The sequence below is a fragment of the Anopheles funestus genome, chromosome 2RL (assembly GCF_943734845.2).
Source record: "Anopheles funestus chromosome 2RL, idAnoFuneDA-416_04, whole genome shotgun sequence".
NCBI classification, from domain to species: domain Eukaryota; kingdom Metazoa; phylum Arthropoda; class Insecta; order Diptera; family Culicidae; genus Anopheles; species Anopheles funestus.
Genome location: NC_064598.1, coordinates 10,482,695 through 10,502,382, shown reverse-complemented (window position 1 = coordinate 10,502,382; position 19,688 = coordinate 10,482,695). Strand labels below are relative to the sequence as shown.

General features: G+C 42.5%; 2 protein-coding genes across 5 annotated transcripts; both read left to right on the top strand.

The window, feature by feature from the left end:
• Window positions 1-4,635: 4,635 nt before the first annotated feature.
• On the top strand, window positions 4,636-13,978 carry LOC125764185 (myosin light chain kinase, smooth muscle-like). Of its 4 annotated transcripts, none has more exons than XM_049428137.1 (9): window positions 4,636-4,759; window positions 8,815-9,688; window positions 9,751-10,075; window positions 10,144-10,461; window positions 11,847-12,121; window positions 12,208-13,009; window positions 13,088-13,528; window positions 13,613-13,706; window positions 13,777-13,978. In XM_049428137.1, coding segments are annotated over exons 2-9 (3,120 nt in total). In that variant the 5' UTR covers window positions 4,636-4,759; window positions 8,815-8,825; the 3' UTR covers window positions 13,779-13,978. The 4 variants fall into 4 exon arrangements, with proteins under 4 accessions (XP_049284094.1, XP_049284096.1, XP_049284093.1 ...); XM_049428139.1 differs by having other exon boundaries at window positions 4,676-4,737; XM_049428136.1 differs by lacking the exon at window positions 4,636-4,759 and adding an exon at window positions 4,792-5,004.
• A 728-nt stretch (window positions 13,979-14,706) lies between these two features.
• LOC125764186 (uncharacterized) lies at window positions 14,707-19,688 on the top strand. Its single transcript, XM_049428141.1, has 5 exons — window positions 14,707-15,187; window positions 15,627-15,887; window positions 15,968-16,165; window positions 16,229-16,396; window positions 17,811-19,688. The coding sequence occupies exons 2-5, from the start codon at window positions 15,627-15,629 to the stop codon at window positions 19,575-19,577; spliced, it is 2,394 nt and encodes a 797-aa protein (XP_049284098.1). The 5' UTR covers window positions 14,707-15,187; the 3' UTR covers window positions 19,578-19,688.

The window sequence follows — 19,688 nt, the reverse complement described above, 5'->3', positions numbered from 1 at the left end:
CGTTGTGTTGTGGAACGTTGTCAAGGTGAGTACAGTATCGCGGTGGGACATTGGTGAATAAATGAATTTTTAATGTTATTTGATGATTTAAATGCATTTTACTGTTGTTTAGCTTGCTTTTCAAGAAAAAATATTTATTAATAAAATGATATTATTTGTTTCTTTTTTCAAGTAAGTTGAGGTGAAATACTAAAAGGCATTAACAAACGGGGAGAAGCGAAAGAAACAATGGATGATGATCGCAGCTCTTAAACAGCGTAGGAGTTGTATCAATATAAAGTGTACAAAAACATTAATGTGCGTTGTTGGATGTTTTCTTTTGAATCCGGAAAACTAAACTAGTCTCAGGGAAAGAAGAAGAACAACAATAAACGTCTGACTTCAGCCATTTTTCTGCAATTATTTCGGCTTTTGTCTACATTTTGAAGAGTTATAAACCAAGAGCGGAGTTCCTTTTTGAAGCCTCTCAATTCGAATTATTTTTACAAGTTTTGCTCTGAACCCAGAGGAACAGTCAGAGTTCCTATTCTTTATGTATGGCTGCCGAGTAAGGCTGCGAATCCCCCCCGAGTAAGATTAGATTAGATTAGATTAGATGTTTGTGCCCCGCCACATTCTGGCGGTGGTTTGTTGTACCATAATTATATACTCATTCCAAAGTAAATATCACATTTGAAAAGTGCTGATTTTTTCCCTAATAGATTTGATCACTGTTTCGTGTCCGATATATCGTTCAATAGCTATTGAATGTTTCAACGGTTCTAGTACCTGATAATGAAAGGAACCTATGGAAAGCAAAGATTCTGCCCGATTTTCTCAAGCTTACACATTCATTTTAGAGATGTTCAAAGTTAGTAAGAGTGACAGAGTGAGTTGAAACGTTGTATTGAACGAGTTTCGTTCACTTACCACGAGGAGTTTTAGCGACTCTTTTTGTACCATTTTTTGCGGCTAATTTATAGAGTTTTTTTTATCATTTTTTATTTATTTTTTTATTCAAAGCATTATTTGAGTGAAAAGAAACTTAGTTCAACCAATTCGCATCAAAATAAATCAATTTTTCAAATTTTGCAAAATTTCCCAAAAAAAAACTAAGGCAAACCCCTTAGGAAATTTTCGAGTTTTCAGATTTTTTTTATTTTTTTCTTATTTTTTATGCTTTCTTCTATTTAAAGCGTTATTTGAGTGAAAAGAAACTTAGTTCAACCAATTCGCATCAAAATAAATCAATTTTTAAAATTTTGCTAAATTTCCCAAAAAAAAACCAAGGCTAACCCCTTAGGAAATTTTCGGGTTTTCAGATTTTTTTTATTTTTTTCTTATTTTTTATGTTTTCTTCTATTTAAAGCCTTATTTGAGTGAAAAGAAACTTAGTTCAACCAATTCGCATCAAAATAAATCAATTTTTAAAATTTTGCTAAATTTCCCAAAAAAAACCAAGGCTAACCCCTTAGGAAATTTTCGGGTTTTCAGATTTTTTTTATTTTTTTCTTATTTTTTATGCTTTCTTCTATTTAAAGCATTATTTGAGTGAAAAGAAACTTAGTTCAACTAATTCGCATCAAAATAAATCAATTTTTAAAATTTTGCTAAATTTCCCAAAAAAAAACCAAGGCTAACCCCTTAGGAAATTTTCGGGTTTTCAGATTTTTTTTATTTTTTTCTTATTTTTTATGCTTTCTTCTATTTAAAGCATTATTTGAGTGAAAAGAAACTTAGTTCAACCAATTCGCATCAAAATAAATCAATTTTTAAAATTTTGCTAAATTTCCCAAAAAAAAAACCAAGGCTAACCCCTTAGGAAATTTTCGGGTTTTTAGATTTTTTTTATTTTTTTCTTATTGTATATGCTTTCTTCTATTTAAAGCATTATTTGAGTGAAAAGAAACTTAGTTCAACTAATTCGCATCAAAATAAATCAATTTTTAAAATTTTACTAAATTTCCCAAAAAAAACCAAGGCTAACCCCTTAGGAAATTTTCGGGTTTTCAGATTTTTTTTATTTTTTTCTTATTTTTTATGCTTTCTTCTATTTAAAGCATTATTTGAGTGAAAAGAAACTTAGTTCAACTAATTCGCATCAAAATAAATCAATTTTTAAAATTTTGCTAAATTTCCCAAAAAAAACCAAGGCTAACCCCTTAGGAAATTTTCGGGTTTTCAGATTTTTTTTATTTTTTTCTTATTTTTTATGCTTTCTTCTATTTAAAGCATTATTTGAGTGAAAAGAAACTTAGTTCAACTAATTCGCATCAAAATAAATCAATTTTTAAAATTTTACTAAATTTCCCAAAAAAAACCAAGGCTAACCCCTTAGGAAATTTTCGGGTTTTCAGATTTTTTTGATTTTTTTCTTATTTTATATGCTTTCTTCTATTTAAAGCATTATTTGAGTGAAAAGAAACTTAGTTCAACTAATTCGCATCAAAATAAATCAATTTTTAAAATTTTACTAAATTTCCCAAAAAAAACCAAGGCTAACCCCTTAGGAAATTTTCGAGTTTTCAGAATGTTTTTATTTTTTGATTATTTTTTATTCTTTTTTTAATTTAAAGCATTATTTGAGTGAAAAGAAACTTAGTTCAACTAATTCGCATCAAAATAAATCAATTTTTAAAATTTTGCTAAATTTCCCAAAAAAAAACCAAGGCTAACCCCTTAGGAAATTTTCGGGTTTTCAGATTTTTTTTATTTTTTTCTTATTTTATATGCTTTCTTCTATTTAAAGCATTATTTGAGTGAAAAGAAACTTAGTTCAACTAATTCGCATCAAAATAAATCAATTTTTAAAATTTTACTAAATTTCCCAAAAAAAACCAAGGCTAACCCCTTAGGAAATTTTCGGGTTTTCAGATTTTTTTTATTTTTTTCTTATTTTTTATGCTTTCTTCTATTTAAAGCATTATTTGAGTGAAAAGAAACTTAGTTCAACTAATTCGCATCAAAATAAATCAATTTTTAAAATTTTGCTAAATTTCCCAAAAAAAACCAAGGCTAACCCCTTAGGAAATTTTCGGGTTTTCAGATTTTTTTTATTTTTTTCTTATTTTTTATGCTTTCTTCTATTTAAAGCATTATTTGAGTGAAAAGAAACTTAGTTCAACTAATTCGCATCAAAATAAATCAATTTTTAAAATTTTACTAAATTTCCCAAAAAAAACCAAGGCTAACCCCTTAGGAAATTTTCGGGTTTTCAGATTTTTTTTATTTTTTTCTTATTTTATATGCTTTCTTCTATTTAAAGCATTATTTGAGTGAAAAGAAACTTAGTTCAACTAATTCGCATCAAAATAAATCAATTTTTAAAATTTTACTAAATTTCCCAAAAAAAACCAAGGCTAACCCCTTAGGAAATTTTCGAGTTTTCAGAATGTTTTTATTTTTTGATTATTTTTTATTCTTTTTTTAATTTAAAGCATTATTTGAGCGAAAAGAAACATATTGCAACAAATTCGCATAAAATTATATCACATTTATAAATTTTGCTAAATTGCTCAAAATTTCATATTTGAAAATTTGAAATGAGTGAGTAAAACGACCGAACCTTAACTTATACGTTTGTGCCGGATTTTTTTATGACGCCGAAATGAGTCGTTAAACGAGCTGACTCCGAATAACGACTCATTCACTCTGAGTTGACTCACTAAAAAGAGTTGTTATTCTCATCTCTAGTTCATTTGTCCTTGATTTCTACAAATTTCACACGCATAATGTTCGAATTGTAGCACGAAACTAGAAGGACAGTGATGACCAAAACTATAACATTACCAAATAAATGAACCATAAAACGCCACTTCACATTCATTGCGCCGTTTCTGTTCATTAGCATCCCGACGCCATTAACACTTCCTCTCCAGCCGCTTGCATTTGCATCGATTCTTTTATGCCCTCGCCTATTTCCTTTCCATTGCCACTTCCCGACCCAGTAGCAGAGGAGGAGAAGAAACAAAAACCCTCAACCCATACCAGGGGGTGGTTGTGGTTTTGCGCCAATGATACAATCTTTTCATTCCATGAAAGGAGTTTTGTAGGAGAGATAAACATTCGAAACGAAAGTGACTTAGTGAGTCAGACGGATGCTGCAACGAACCGTAGCAATTTAACAGGTTTTTGTTCGGTTGCAGCCTCCCAGGTTGGAGGGAGTTGCCGCTAGAAGTGCCAACCGTTTTTGGTGAAAGAAACCAACGTCCTTCGCACGTCATCCGTCCCAAAAACCCCGGGCAGATGGTCGTACGGGTCGTTTCGCTTTCATCCGGTCAACCGACGCAGGATTCGGTCAATGTTACGGCTTCGGACTGTGAGAAACTAACCGATTTATATGTTTTTTTAAATGGGTCATCGTAATGGGACCGAATGGTTTGGTGCTAAGACGCACACAAAATTGAATTCTCGTGTATTTCACCCTTTGGTTAAGCGAGTGATCATCTATTCCTTCGCCACCGAAGATCGCTCGATTAAAGCAAGATATGCGATCGTCGTGCTCGATTGTGTGCTGGTGTGTTGTGCACCCACAACCACCACGGGAAAAATATGTGTCCATGCCCTTACACCCAGCGGAGAAATCTATCCCCAGCCCTGTCTGGGAGTGTGTGCGTGTGTTTGCATCGTTGTGCTCACCGCAAATGTGGCGCCTCCGGTTGGGGAGCAAACGACATTCGTTGTTCGTCCATCGATCGCGTCGGTTTGCAAGCTGAATGCAGCCGTTGTGACAAACAACAACAGCAAAGCGCCATTTTGGTACTTAACCGCGCAGTACTTGGTACGGTTTTTCGGGTTACAATCGTGTGTGGAAAAATGGCGTTTCATCACCTCAGGAAACTGGAGAAGTCCCGCGAATGCCAATTCTGAAGGCCAACCCTTCGTGTCGTGCGTGCGTGCAAATGTACGATCGCGAAATTGTCGCGATCTTTGCACCATTTGCGGAACGGTTGTCGATGCAAAACCAGCTCGATGTGTGCATGCCCCCCACACTGGGTGTTAAGGTGTCGAAAATTGCCGGCTCAAGTACGCGTGTGCTCACCGTGTGTGATTAGTTGCGTAGAATCGTAGTGCGTAAATTATTTGCCTGCTGATTGCCAGGTGTTACCCGCTACACGTAACGAGGTGTTGCGGCAAAGCACTTGCCAACTGGGGGTGGGGTTGGCAAGGAAGCGGAAAAGGTGACAGGGCTGGTGAGCGGACCAGCTCGATGCGCATACGGAGGCTGACTGATTAAAGCATGTTGATTAAAATCGATCAACCGGAATGGTTCTAATTGTGATGCTGTTTAGCTGACCCTGTTAAGCAATTACCCAACATCGGTGTGCCGGTGGCGGATGTGGCAGAATTGGCTCGAAAAGCATCAATTGATAATGCGCTATCGATAAGTGATCTCGTCAGTCCATAGACGAGCGAAACGAACGCATTTTGGGAAGGTTAAACAAGAAGAAGGAAAAAAAAACGAGGTAACTTTGATCGATTACGGTATCCAACACTGGCGGATGCTGTGGCTGCACACAACATTTTGGCTGCGAAAACCACATCTAGTTACCTGTTTACATCATTTTCTCTCTCTTTCGTGCACGCTCGCTCTTGTCGTTCGCCTTTTATCGTAGCAGATCGTCAGTTTGCACGTCAATTTCGATCGATTAGATGTCGCGAGGGTAAGAATCGAGAGCAAGATCGGTTCGGGTGCAGCATCTCGACTGTGACCGTGTCGCTCCAGCGTGATGGGGTGTCACCGCATTTTGTGTCGTGACGTTCGACAGTGCAGTGCAGCACCGCGGTAGACTGCGCAACGCAGCGTTCCGACCAAGATCGGGCACAGTGTCAGTCCGATCGATACGGAGGACGGTTTGCAATCGGCCAGATCTGGATCGATTAATTAGCACCTGTGCTAGCAAGTACGAAACGATAAACGAGTGTGTTTGTGTGTGTGTGTGTGTGTTTATGGCTGGTGATCGCAGCCCAAGATTCGTAGCGGCGAAGAACAATCCGCAGAAGATCGGCCGAGGACACTGCAAACAACGAAAAAAATATATACAAGGGCGCGGAAAGATACGCCGATTTTAAGCACTGTGTGTGTGTGTCTGTGTTTATGTGTGTTGTACAACGGTGAAAAACGGCAATCTGTTACAAAAACCCTCTTTTGCGGGTGCTTACACCAACGGAAACGATCGTTTAACGGAGCAGTTTAATCGGGCGTGATGTAAACGAACGATCCGGTACGGTTTTGGGGATGACTGCCGGAAGTTAACCCGTCGATAGTTTGACGCACAAAACGCCATTGGAGAGCAGCCTTATAATGCCACCGTGGGCCTCTCGTGTGACCTTTGGTTTCGAGAGGTTTTTCGGGGGGGAAGGGGGGGACGAGTGCTTGTACTGACAGACGCAAGAAGGGCAACCGCGATCGCTCACTAATATGTGTCTGCGTGTGTGTGCGCAAGTGTGTATGCGGTTTACGCAAGGTTATTTTTACCCATTCCAGCGACATTGTGCGACGCCACGATTCTGCGGGTATTGTGTTGCGCGGTTTTGTGGAACGCGATACACACACACACACACGCACACACTGGGCCGGAGCCTTTGCGAGCCTTTAGCGTAACGTAGTGGGGCCGTGTAGTGGGAGTGAAGATCGTGGATGATTGCAAATACGGGCAAACAAATGTGCCAACCCTTTATGGGCCCAATGTGGGATTGCTGGTGTGTGTTTTTGCACACAACCCTACTCCGTTATGGACACAAATCGACGGGAGTTATAGGATGGGACGTTTTTTTTTTGTTTTCTTAGGTGCGCAATATATAAACCCACTTTTTTTTTTTGCTTCTTCCAATCACCCACACAAACACACCTTCCGTCTGTGTGTTTCTTCTTTTTTTTAATCGTGGCGCTTTCACTGTTGTTGCCTTTGATTATTCCCTTTCCGGGGCATAAAAACACGTTTTGCGCGAAACGACGATCACGCAGCGCAACAACCCGCGCCGTGAAACGTACAGCGTACGAGAAAAAGCAAAAAAAAAAACAAAATCCGAACATCGGAAGATTGTTTTCGTTCCGCACAGCAGCAGCCGACTGCGGTGACTGCAGTGCCACCGCAAGTCACGAAACCGTGGGTGAAGAATTTTGCCCCGGAATGCGTTTTGGATGTGTTCGGGTCGCCCACACTGCCGCACCATCAGCTGCTGGTGCAGAAAGATGTGGCGCGTGCATAACGGTGGAACCCACGGTAGTTACCGCCAGAAATAGTAGCGCCAGCTCTAACAGGGCTGGAGATCGAACCCCACCATACCGGCAACCCGTTGTCACACCGTGAAGGTCGTACGGTGCACGGTGAGTAACGGTGCGATCACTCGGTACGCTTTGCGCAAACGTTGCGCTCTTTCCTGACAGCTGTTAACTGCTAAGGTGCGTGCGCTAATGAGATACAGTTCTACCAAAGACTTTTCGTGCGGTGATGCTAATAATTGGTTCCATCTTTCATCAACACCAGAGCAATTAAAATGCTACATTTCTTTAGCAAGCAACGAACGAGCATCCATTCGTCATGGTGCATGTAGATAAAGTTTTGCCATTGACAACACGGTTGATGTTCAAAATCTGTGCAATAAAAGTAAGAATAAGTAAACCCACTCAGTTGCAGCTTTTGCTATGGGTCGGTTTCCATGTATGTCCACAAAACGTCCATTACATTTATCGATTATTTTACCTCACACAACGCCACAACACGGGAGACCTATTGGGTACCGACTTTCAACATATTTGGAATTCCATTGTCTGCGACGCCCGAACACGTACACGGCGAAATGTTTAAGCTTACTGTACAAAAAAGCATCGCGTACTACTAAAGCAAAGATCACAAACTGATGGAACTGATGACAGAAGAAATTGCATTTTAAGTTGTTGATATATGTTAGTGGGACATAGTGGCCTAAGTTGCCGATCTTAAATACCTTGAAGTCTTGGAGGGTAAGCTCAATGCAGTGGATTAGTAAGGGAAGGCCCAAGAAGTACCTCACAGATAGAAGAAGATCTGCAGATCCTATGTGTGAGATCCGCATAAATATTATCGCTTGTTTTGGGATAATATCCTGCTGCAGATCATGCAGATCCATAAACACAATTGAACGATCTTCACACACATCACTTCCCCTCATCAACCGCCATCAGTCTTTTGGTCCAACATTTCCGAAAGGTTGCCACCTTTACGATCTGTCCGTTTATCAGCAGATCAGCATTCTTTACAATTTATTTCACAACGCTGACATTGGCATGAAGAGATTTTTATACCAAAAAAGAGAATGTCATTGTACATTCGTGACACGCAGCACTCCGAATGTGTCTTCTGCCACACACACCCCGACAACACACGGGATCATGATCTCTTAGCGAGTTACCATGAGGCAGCAGCCCTGGCGCCAAGATCCATAAAGTACGACCTTCCTGCACGCTGAAGGTATTGAGGTTGAGATGTGGAACGATGGTACAGCAAAGGCAAAGGGAAGGTTGAATGTCACCAAAGTGTTGGCACGTTCATGGACGGCACTTCGGTACAATGTGCCTAACAAGGCAACGTGGAGCACCGCAAGCGACGCGATAAACGTATAATGCGATGGAAATAGTTCCTGTACGTGTACGTGCTAGACCAGTGTGTGAATCATCGTACCAAACAGCGCACCGATCACTAGTGAATCAGCATAAGATCATTTTGATTTGCGTGTGTCCGACGTATGTTTGTAGCGAAAGCATCAGCATCTATTGGCACGGTGACAAATGAAGACAGAATTTTGCATTTACGTGTGACGGCGGGTTTTTTGTTTTGGGAAAACTTTTTGTAGAATCGTGTGAAATGGCTAGCAGAGCGGTGAATCAGCCATCGGCGCTCGTTGGCGCTAAAGGCAACAGTGAACAAAGTGGAACCGTGCCGCTCAAGTTTATCTACGTGCCCCAGAAGCTCGAAGTGTACGAGTACGAGACGGCCATATTTCAGTGCATTATAGAAGGATATCCTACGCCGGTAATGTCCTGGCAGCGAAATGGTACACCTCTAGCACCGTCACGCACCGTCACGATCCAGAGCAAGGGTTCACTGTGTACGATGAAGATCCAAAACGTACAGGGGAAGGATGCGGGCCAATATCAGCTGGTAATCGAGAACGAGAGTGGCCGTGTGGAGCGTACCATTGAGCTGCTAGTGTTGGAGAAAATTCGCACCATTAATCGGGTGAAGCGTAACAGTCAGGGTGCGATCAGCAGTATGCGTATCTATCGTCACATCAATGACTATTCACCTCTGGTCGGGGAGTATATCATCCTGAATGCGGAGTACTACGCACCGTCCATACCTACAGTCCGATGCTTTCACAATGGACGAGAGCTCGAGGATGGACGAATATTCCATCGCAGCGTAAGCCAGCGGAACCTTTCGCTGGTGTTGGAAAAGGCAAAGGCGAGTGATTCGGGCACGTACACGTGTGTGCTGGAAACGATCGATGGCTGCATGAAGGTGATGTCGGCCGAAATTGACGTACAGGACCCGAAATGGTCCGGTCAGATAGACAAACAAGCAAGGATTGTGAATGAACTGCCGAAAGTGATCACCATTACTGAAGGATCGGAAGTTGAGCTAAGTCTGGAACTGCAGTGTTCTGAGCTGGTGAAATGTTCGTGGAAGAAAAATGGAAGACCCGTCAAGGATTCGACGGATTTCGCGTAAGTAGCCAGCGATGTGGGGATTTGAAGATGCAACTAGAATTCACCTTCGTTTTTTACAGGTACATCGATCACGGTAATGGGAAGTTTGGGTTACGGCTGAGGGACCCATTCCTGGACGATGCGGGACTGTACGAGTGTGTTCTCGAGACGGCAAAGCAGCAACTCACCTCGAGCTGCTATCTGGACGTGCTCGAGCTTGACCAGCAGCAGCCACCGATGGACTGTGATCATCGGTTGCCGGTTCGCTTCGTGCGCTTCCCACTCGCACAGATCGCACTCGAGGGAGATAATGTGGAGTTTTACGCGTGTGTACATCCACCGGATATACGGCTGCGGTGGTTCGTCCGGGGCATGGAAATTACCAGCGGTACCAAAGGTTTTTCGGTACGTACCGTGGATGGGAATGTCTCAGTTTGCTTACCCTAACACGTTTGTCCACCCTTTTGGCGCAGATGGAGTCACGCGATGATGGTGGAAACATTTTGCGAATATTCAACAGTGCATACCGGCAAAGTGGCGAGGTGAAGTGTTGCATCCCATCGACGGCCACCGGTCCCCATGGGCAGCTGTGCGCGTACGCTGATCTGTGCGTCCTGCCCAAGGCGTATGTCGGTGCGCTCGAGCGGAAGGAAATTGAACGGTACAGTGTGGCACAGAAGCTACGATTTCTACACTGCCTGCAGGATGAGGTGGTACTGCAGGGTGATGACGTGATCATTGAAGCCTGCTACCAGGGTCAACCACCATCGGAATTGCGCTGGAAACGATCGGTAAGTTTTGGGTAACGATTTGCATGCATTTTCGTGTGTGTCGTGGCGCGTTCTCGCGTGCTTTTAATTGTACCGTCTACAGCTTTTGGGTCTGGGTGAACTCTTTCAAGCGTGACCAAAACCGGCTCTAAAAACCCGTTCGATATTCCCGTATCGTTAGCAATGCAACAGGTACGAAGGTGTTTGATTAGATACCGCAATACTATGTTACTGGGTTCTTGGTCAGTGGTTAATCTTAATCCCAGCTATACACGCACTACGAGGGCGTCTTGTGGTTCGGCTCGGTTCGGTTGCGCAATGTAAACAAACATTTGTGTGGGCATAAAGGAAACAGCGTTACAGATGTTTTGCTGTTACTTTCTTCGCATACATGTTTGTTGCTGGTTGATCATTTGCATATTTATGAGGCATTTAAATTGTGTTGTCTGACCACTTTTGTTGACTTTTGTCTGCATGCCAAACAGCTGTTTAGGTGGTTAGCTTATATTATTGGGTGCGTAAATAAGTTTAAAGGAGTTTGTAAGAAAGGGCGTCACAAGTACTATGTATGACTTCAATCCGTACTGTATTTAGACTAATTCTGAAATTTTATTTTAATACCTCAACATTGAGAACTTTTTTTCTCATATTAGCGATCATGTGACTTTCGCGGAAGTTTTCTTCGTTACTACTTAAGTAGTGTAATTAAGACTATTCTACCATCACGATCGTCGAAGTTAGACATTCATAAAACATTTTGAACTTGGTTTGAATTTGGTGGGATCTACTTTTTGTCTTATATTATGAGTGTGTTATATTGTTAGGGCGACCCGGTGGTATATTTGATAAACGGCACCGGTCCACACGGCAGGACCAGGTTCAAATCCCATCCCGACCGTCTCCCCGTAGCAAGGACTGACTATCCGGCTACGTGGTCAAAATAAGTCTAGTAAGCCGGAAATGGCCGGCGTGACCTGTAAGGTCGTTAAAGCCAAGAAGAGAGAGAGAGAGATGAGCTGTTACAATTTACACCATTATTTCCACCAATTGGAAACAAGTGTTAAATACAGAAAGGAATGTTGCTCTAGGTCGCCCTAAGTGACTTAAGGAGAAGTATTCAGGATAACCGTCTTTTGCGGTCCTTAAAGGATCATCTCTTACGACGAAGCGAAAATTGTATAGATTTGTGGGTTAAATACAGAAGAATTCGTTACCAGTCTTGAGAAGAAACAAATCCAACATTGTTGATCTAATCAGTATTATTGAGTTGTTTTCCTAGATTCTCGCTTTACACGGGTATTAATGTATTTCTTATCAGCTCTGCTCAACTTAGCGATTTGGTTATTTATGAGGAAGATAAACACCGTGTCACAATTATGCATGTTTCGTTATCATTTTCGTTTAAGGGCCGAACCATCAGCGATAGCAACGTGACGACGAATAATCTACCGGGTCGCACCCGTCTCCTACTAACAAATATCGAACCGGCCCAGGGCGGTAGATATAGCATTCAGCTTGACAAAGCCTGTCCAGAAACGGAACTGTCGATGTGTTTGCGCGTCGAATCACCACCGGAACCACCGGCCGGTAAACCAACGGCGGCCATTGTCAGCCAAACTGCGCTAACCGTATCCTGGAATCCTGCCCCATACGACGGAGGAAGTGCCATAACTGGATTTGTGTAGGAATTGTAGTAGTAGAAATTGTACGTTAAATTGACACGAATCCACTACGAACTGGTTCGTTTTCTTTTCTTTTCGTGCACAGGATCGAAATGGAACAAAATGGTGAAGAGGGTTGGATTTGTGTGAAGCGTGTACCGAACTCGTTCTCGTGTTTAATCGACAGTTTGCAGCAGGACGGTCGCTATCGGTTTCGGATACGGGCGGAAAATGTACATGGAACGAGCCATCCAACACCTGCGAGCGATCTGGTAACATTAAGCGAAGACAAGCGAACTAATGGAACGTCGGAACTGCGAACGAACCGTCCGACGGCCAGTCCGACCTCTAGTGGGGCCAGCTTCTGCAGCGATGCCGGTAACGGGGAACCCGGTTACGGTGGTGACCAAGGTGGGGTGGAAAACGATCAGCATCCACAGTCGCCAGTGGCTACGGTGAAAATTTCCGCTGGCGGACACTTTGACGAACAGTTTGAGGTAGTGAAGGAGGTGGGCAAGGGACGGTTTGGGGTGGTGTACAAGGTGATTGCACGACAAGGCGAAACAGGTACCGTGCTGGCGGCGAAAAAGGTCAAGTGCATACGCATAAAGGACAAGGAACGGGTCTGGCAGGAGACGGCCATTATGGAAAGCCTGGAGCATCCGAAGCTGCTCCGACTGTTCGCCACATTCGAGCTGCCGAAGGAGATCATCATGGTGGTGGAGTACATTTCGGGCGGGGAACTATTTGAACGTGTGGTGGCGGACGATTTTACGCTCACCGAGAAGGATTGCGTCATATTCGTGCGTCAGATCTGCCAGGGTGTGGAGCACATGCACAGCCGCCAGATAGTGCATCTCGATCTGAAGCCGGAAAACATTATGTGCGCCACTAAAACGAGTCACGAGGTAAAGCAGCGTCAGGATGTACTTATGGAGAGCCAATGTATGAAGAGTCGTTTTTAATTCCTGTTTTTCTAATGTTAGATAAAAATTATCGACTTCGGTTTGGCACAGCGATTGTGTGCCTCCAGCCCGACGAGAGTATTGTTCGGGACTCCAGAATTTATCGCACCGGAGATCATCAACTACGAACCGATCAGTGTACAGTCCGATATGTGGAGCATCGGTGTCATCTGTTACGTGCTGCTTTCCGGGCTGTCACCTTTTATGGGTGATAACGATGTAGATACGTTCAGCAACATTACACGCGCCGAATACGACTTTGACGATGAAGCATTCGATTTGGTGTCGGACGGAGCGAAGGAGTTTATAGCGGGACTGCTCCGTGGCCGCCAGGAGGAACGGCTAAGCGCCCAACAATGTCTGCAGTCTGAATGGCTTTCGCTCAAGAGCGGCGACAATGTGGGTGTTAACCAGATCCGGACGGATAAGTTGAAGAAATTCATCATCCGTAGAAAATGGCAGGTATGTGAATGATTTTTTTATTCCTGTTATCGGTATTTTACGTTTATTGAGCTTTTCGATCCTCATTTGTTTCGATCTCAACAGAAAACAGGCAATGCCATACGGGCCCTCGGAAGGATGGCAAACTTATCCGCTTCCCGGCGTGTCTCGGTGGTGCCTCGTGAAACGAATCCCGAGTGTAAGTGCGGCTATAATCCCGTTGGCTAGGGAACTGGTTGTGTTTACTGGTATTTATTTTCTCTTTACAGAATCTGGCATCAGGATGCGATCTACAAAGCACACAGAACGGCGCACATGACGTTGAATGGACGTTTGTTGATTGTTTCCAATACCAAAATGAAAGCATCTGATGTTAAACGTAAATGTTTGTTAATTGTTTCAACTATGTTATGTACTACGCAAACTACTACATCAATAAAGTAATGAAAGCTAGTGTTAATACGTGAAGAATTTACTCTTTAGGGCCCTTATTAGGCCTATACCGGGGTCTGATGTTAGGAACGAATGGTTCTTATTTCCGAATATTTGGTGAATTGGTATGTCTGAGAAAACATAAAATTGGGCGTAATGATTAAATTTGATCAAACGGGCATGTTCGTCTAATTGATAAAAAAAGCTTTCGAGGTACGTAAGAAGCAAAAGCTTATTTTCATAAAAAATATTGCGGATTTCTTTTATTGAATAACGATATCAGTGTAATTATGATTCTATCTTTGCTGTAATCAAACGTTTAACCGAAATAGATTCAAATCAAATCATCGAACGCCATTTCCATCAGAGGGCGCTAATGGCGATAAAAAGAAATTCCGTTTGAAACTAAATTTGAACTGAAAGTTCAGTTTTCCAGCAAATTATTAAATTGCGTATCAAAACAAGAATTTGCATTATGTGAATAATGCACTTTTCTGCATCTACACTTATAAATGCATTTTTCTACATTTTTTTATATCGAGCATCTTTCTCTATAAATCTTGTGCTGTTTGCGAACAATGGAAAGCTTCCATGAATAAAAAATATAAATTCAAAATGCGACATATTACAGAGGCTTTGTATAAAAAATACAGAATTTATAAAAAAACTTGTTTTGGAAAAAACGATCTAAATACTGCTTTTTGCTCGTTTTTCATACATTTTTGAGAAGTGTCTGGTCTTCTAGGAAACCAGCAAGCAGCTGTGAAGATTTGACACTCTCCACCTAAGCTGACGACCCCTGCAAAGTTGGAGTTTCAATTGACGTTTATCAAAAGCGCCCGTGTTTCCACAAGCTGACACTAACGAAAAGGAATCGTAAATATTGGTTAATTATAACCATTTCAAGCTCATTAGCTCAAAAACGGAGTAGGAAAAAGGACCTTGACGGCGGGGCACTAGTGGATGCTGTTCAATTCACCGTGTGGTGTCGAGGAGAGTGTGTACTGCGAGAGTGATGCTGCGCTGCACGATGACGGACGCTCAAAGAAGTTGATCGAAGCATCAGCAGCAAGAGCGCGTTGAGGATATTCTCACGTCCCGCCCCGTCTTCTCGTGTCGATGCTGAGACGTCGCTGTAAGTGTGCTGAGATCTACGAAGGATTTGGAAACGCATATAAAAACTGCTGCGGAATATTGGGACATCATCACCACCGACCGTGCAAGAATTGTGCTTAAAAAGTGGCTGAGGTGAGCTGAAACACGGGAAAACTCCCCATCAAAGTGAAGACGTTGTTGGTAGCTTTGCTTCCTGCGCGGGTTTTGTAGATTGTATGAAGAAACTGAAAGGAAGGAAGGATAAGTGGGAGATGATCGATCGAGTGAAGCTTCAGTGTGGTTCGTGACGCTGGTAGGAAACTTCCGATACTTGTAACATCGACCTTCTGGTAGACATTTGGACTTTTATTGGCAAGTGTTATCAGCCGTATTAGTGCCGTTGTTTACACGCACAAATTTCAAAGGATTTCCTACTGGATGGTTTGCTCTGTTGACGTTTGCTCCGTAAGAACAGCTTCCCACACCACAGCTTGCCTGCCTTGTTTTCTCACCAAAGTCTACAGCGCCTGCCACGACCTGTACATCAGTGTTCGATCGCTTCATAAACTATTGATTGCTTTTGTATTCGCAGATGCCACAAACGATCGAAGAACTGGAAGAGGATGGAAGCAAAAATATGGTATCGAACTTGCCGCTGTTATTTGCGGACGGCTACCCAACGTCACTGGATAAGATCACTGAGACGCAGCTGGAAAAGTTCATACCCTTCATGGTGCATTGTTCGTTGGGATACGTCTCTATCCCACCGATGACGGACTTTAACAAGCCACCTTGGTGGCCAAAAGATTTAGAGTTCACAAAACCATTCAGTAGGCCAAAATCGTTCACCGGGGTGAGTGAGAATGCCGTACCGAAATACCGGATTCTATGTGCAATCAGGATCGTATTGATATTTATTTGTTTCTACTACAGGATTGGTTGCTAAAGATGCGAGAGCTGGTGGTAGCATGTTACGATTCCCACGATAACATTTATTTACTACGGTACTGTGCTGATCTGGCAAAGTTCCAGCCGACGGCGTTGCGGTTCATTAACAACTACAACTCTACGACGTCTCTGTTTGAGCGTTCTTCGAACAAGTTGTTGGTTACGTTTCGCAATGAAAATATGGTACGAGAATGTGATGAATTTTTGGCGAAACATTTGGTAATGTTTGTTTTTTTTTTCCTTCAGTTGTACGACCAGGAACGAAAGATTAAAAGTCGCAAGTGCCTTCTACCGAAGCCATCGAACTCCCAAACTTGCTTAGTTTCGCAGGAGGAAATGGTCATGTCAGAATGCTTCGATATTTATCTCTGCGACAACTGTGATGCCGAACTATACTCCGAAGGTGCAATGGCGGTAAGTCATCAATAGCTGTTGTATATGAACCGTTGGAATGTTATATAATCTCACCATTACAGTAGTGCTGTTCGCTTGAGATGTGCGATACTAAATTCCATCTTCGTTTTTATCAATTTGGCTACAGTTACGTGGATAGCTAATGCGTTTTTGTTCCGAAGCCAGCGCTCTGTCGTTTGTGTGGTTTTGCTTTGATTTTGAGCTGAAAGTTTTACAGAACACCCTTCGAACAGTTTCTTGTTTGTCTAAGACTGATAGAACGCTGCCTAAGCCGACAATCTTGGGGTTTCAAAAATGTTAGTTGGCACGGACACTTTAGCAAGGTCAACATATTGAGCCAGTGACGAAAGTTTCTCTGGCTGATAACTGACCAGATCGCCAAGCTAATTTTGAGTAGTGTTTTAGGATGGGAAACTCTGAGCCGCGAATATTCATCTGCGCATGCTCGCTTTAGCATGACATTGTACTAGCGCGTTGGTTACTAGGGAACATCCACGGCAATGCGTGACACGTTAAACGTGATTTTACGTCAATATCTCATAGTCTCATATGGAATCGATGGAATCCATCTGGAACGTTCCATCATGGCAAAGGCTACGTGATAATGAAGTCTAATGGCAAGAAACTAAAGCTAAACTAGTCTCTATAATTCGAGTTATTTTTACCATGGCGCTAAGCATTCAATAGATATTAGCGAATCAATATGGACTACTGTACATACCCATACTACGGCACACTCGATACGAGGGATTTTCTATTTTGACAGTTCATTTAAACTAAAATCTACATTTTTTACGAAAACTTTATTAAAAAAAACTGCAAAATATCGCTATTGCAAACATTTTTAATACATGATCCAACCAATTTAAAATAAAAATAACAAAAAATATATAAAATTAGTATATTCCTTTAATGAACTCATATGCACACACAAATGTACGGATTTGACAGAAGTTTTGTATGTGTGAAACCCATACATTTTGCCCCACAACAACATGAGATTTCCGGCTGAGTTGCAAAGATGTTGTTACTAGAAGCATCTTCAAACGTTGGGAACTCGTTGAAATATAATCCAAATCCCAATAGACCAGATAGAATATAGAACGGATGCATAGAGAGGAAATAACTGTTGCGATCGTTGGGACTGTTGGGACGAATGTCTCACGTACATATTGTGTGAATTAGCGTAAAATGACTACAATTTCTACTTGTGTTATCAATACCAAACTGAAAATGGCGAATTAAGTCTGTCGGAGTTGTATCTGCAATTCGCTTCGGATAACGATCTGTTATCCAACGCAAGTTAAAAATGGTAATGTTGCTCTACACTGATTATGTAAAAAGTACGAATTTATATTTATTTATCCCTATATAAATACTATCATACTGATCGTAAGAATTTTATTTGTTTTAGGAGCACGAGCGTGTCTGCCATGCGGAACAATGCAATGCGGAGTTTGCAGAGATTAGTGACGACGATGACGACGTTATCTTCTGTGGCGCAGTGCTGGAGGATGAGGCCAATGAGCAAAAAATGGTCTCGTTTCTGTCGCAGAACTTTATGCTGCGATGTACCAACACGACGGGATCGTCGATCACCAACGCACATCAGTCAGTGGCCAAGCCTGGTAGCAATAGTACCGAGATCGAATGTGGAACAGCAGAGGGTAGCTCCGAAGGAAAGCATCACCGTATGCCTAGGCGCTCTCGTCAGGTTGTTACACTGGCCAAATGTACACAAATTCCGCTCTCCTCACCGCTGGGTTTGTTTATGTTGAAAACTTCCAAAATCATTACCACACCTGAATATTTACTCGAGCGGTTCGATCGTATGGAACGGTTTTGCATTGCACCGGCCCTCCCGGCTGGCGTAACCTATCCGTTGCGGCCAGGTCTGAAAAGCGGTGGTTTGCAGGAAGCTTTATCTGCCCAAGATCGACGGTTACCCAAATGGATGTGCGGTAAGATGAAAACAGGCAACGGACCGAACGGATGTCCTGTTACGTTCAAACGACTCGCAGACGAATCTTTCGAACCGTCGCAACATCAATACAAATTCCCTCGGCGCCAGTTTTCCAACAAGCATCGAGTAGCAAACTTTCTGTTCTACAACAAGCTACTGCTGCAACGTTGCCAACCGTTTACGGTGTGCATGAAAAGACTGACACCTGCTGAAGTGCAGGAACTTTCCCTTCTGCCCGGAATCGAACGAGAGCAGAGGGAAGCGGAGGAAGCTGCCATGTTGGAATGGCAACGGCGGAAAGAGATTGCTGAAATTGCAGAAAGTGCAATGGTTATAGACAGCATTGATCTTTGCTCTTCCGATGAAGAAATCGAAACATTTCTGGTCGAAGGTGACGAAGAACAAAATACGCCACCGCAGGAAAGCAGTAAACGTTCCTTGAGCAGCGCTTACATCGCGCATGACGATATCGAAACGATCGTGTTGCATATGGACGACAGTATGGGCAGTGATACGAATGAATTCACGAATACTAGTTTTTATGGCAATTCTTCTCCACAGCAAAAGCATAATTCTAGCAATGTACATTCAGAAATGGACATACCGAAGTTTGCAAAAAAGTCATTTATCGGCACTATGCTCAGTGAAAGTACGTACCGCTTAAATCAATCACTTCCGGCGGGACATAACAAGGGAAAACTCATAGAAGGTGCACGTCAACGACTTACCGCACAGTTGTACCTGTACCCGAACTGTAGCCAGGCGGCTGTTAGTATGGTGGATGATGCGCAGTTTCCCAACGAGAATCGTTTGGTTGCCCGTAAGGGTACCAGTTTACCGCTGAAGGAAAATTTGGTAAACGGCTTCGGTAGTGCCGGTGGTGGTGGTTGTGCCAATAGCGCTAATGGCGATAGTTTGCTAGTAGGCACTGGTGGTCAATATGTTGCTACTCCCGTACCGGTAGCGATCCAACCACGCACTGTACTGGGTACGGGGCCTACCACCAAAGGGCATGAAATAATCGGTTCCATTCCAGTTTCGTTCGGCGGCAGTGGCAACAGTCTACACTCGCGAACAAGCGCTTCCGTTGTACAGACGCTCACGGCCGCCAGTTACGTTACTCAAGCGGTACACACTCACGCATCGATAAATCACAACAACAGTCCGAGTACGGCAGCTCTATCGGGCACAACCGTAGCCAATCTCCAGCAAAATTAATTACCATAAAGATAGTAAATATAGGAACTGTTCGTAAATATCTATTTAGCAATACGTTTCCTACAATCTGATCAACTTATGCGTTTCTCATCCAGAAAATTTCGACCGTTT

Excerpts from the sequence above, each read along its gene's own strand:
- LOC125764185 (XM_049428136.1), top strand. The coding sequence starts at position 4,836 with ATGCCAATTCTGAAGGCCAACCCTTCGTGTCGTGCGTGCGTGCAAATG. Across the intron at positions 5,005-8,814 it reads GTCGAAAATTGCCGGCTCAA|AATCGTGTGAAATGGCTAGC; the intron begins GTACGCGTGTGC and ends AACTTTTTGTAG. Across the intron at positions 13,529-13,612 it reads TCATCCGTAGAAAATGGCAG|AAAACAGGCAATGCCATACG; the intron begins GTATGTGAATGA and ends CGATCTCAACAG.
- LOC125764186 (XM_049428141.1), top strand. The coding sequence starts at position 15,627 with ATGCCACAAACGATCGAAGAACTGGAAGAGGATGGAAGCAAAAATATG. Across the intron at positions 15,888-15,967 it reads GGCCAAAATCGTTCACCGGG|GATTGGTTGCTAAAGATGCG; the intron begins GTGAGTGAGAAT and ends TTTCTACTACAG. Across the intron at positions 16,397-17,810 it reads ACTCCGAAGGTGCAATGGCG|GAGCACGAGCGTGTCTGCCA; the intron begins GTAAGTCATCAA and ends TATTTGTTTTAG.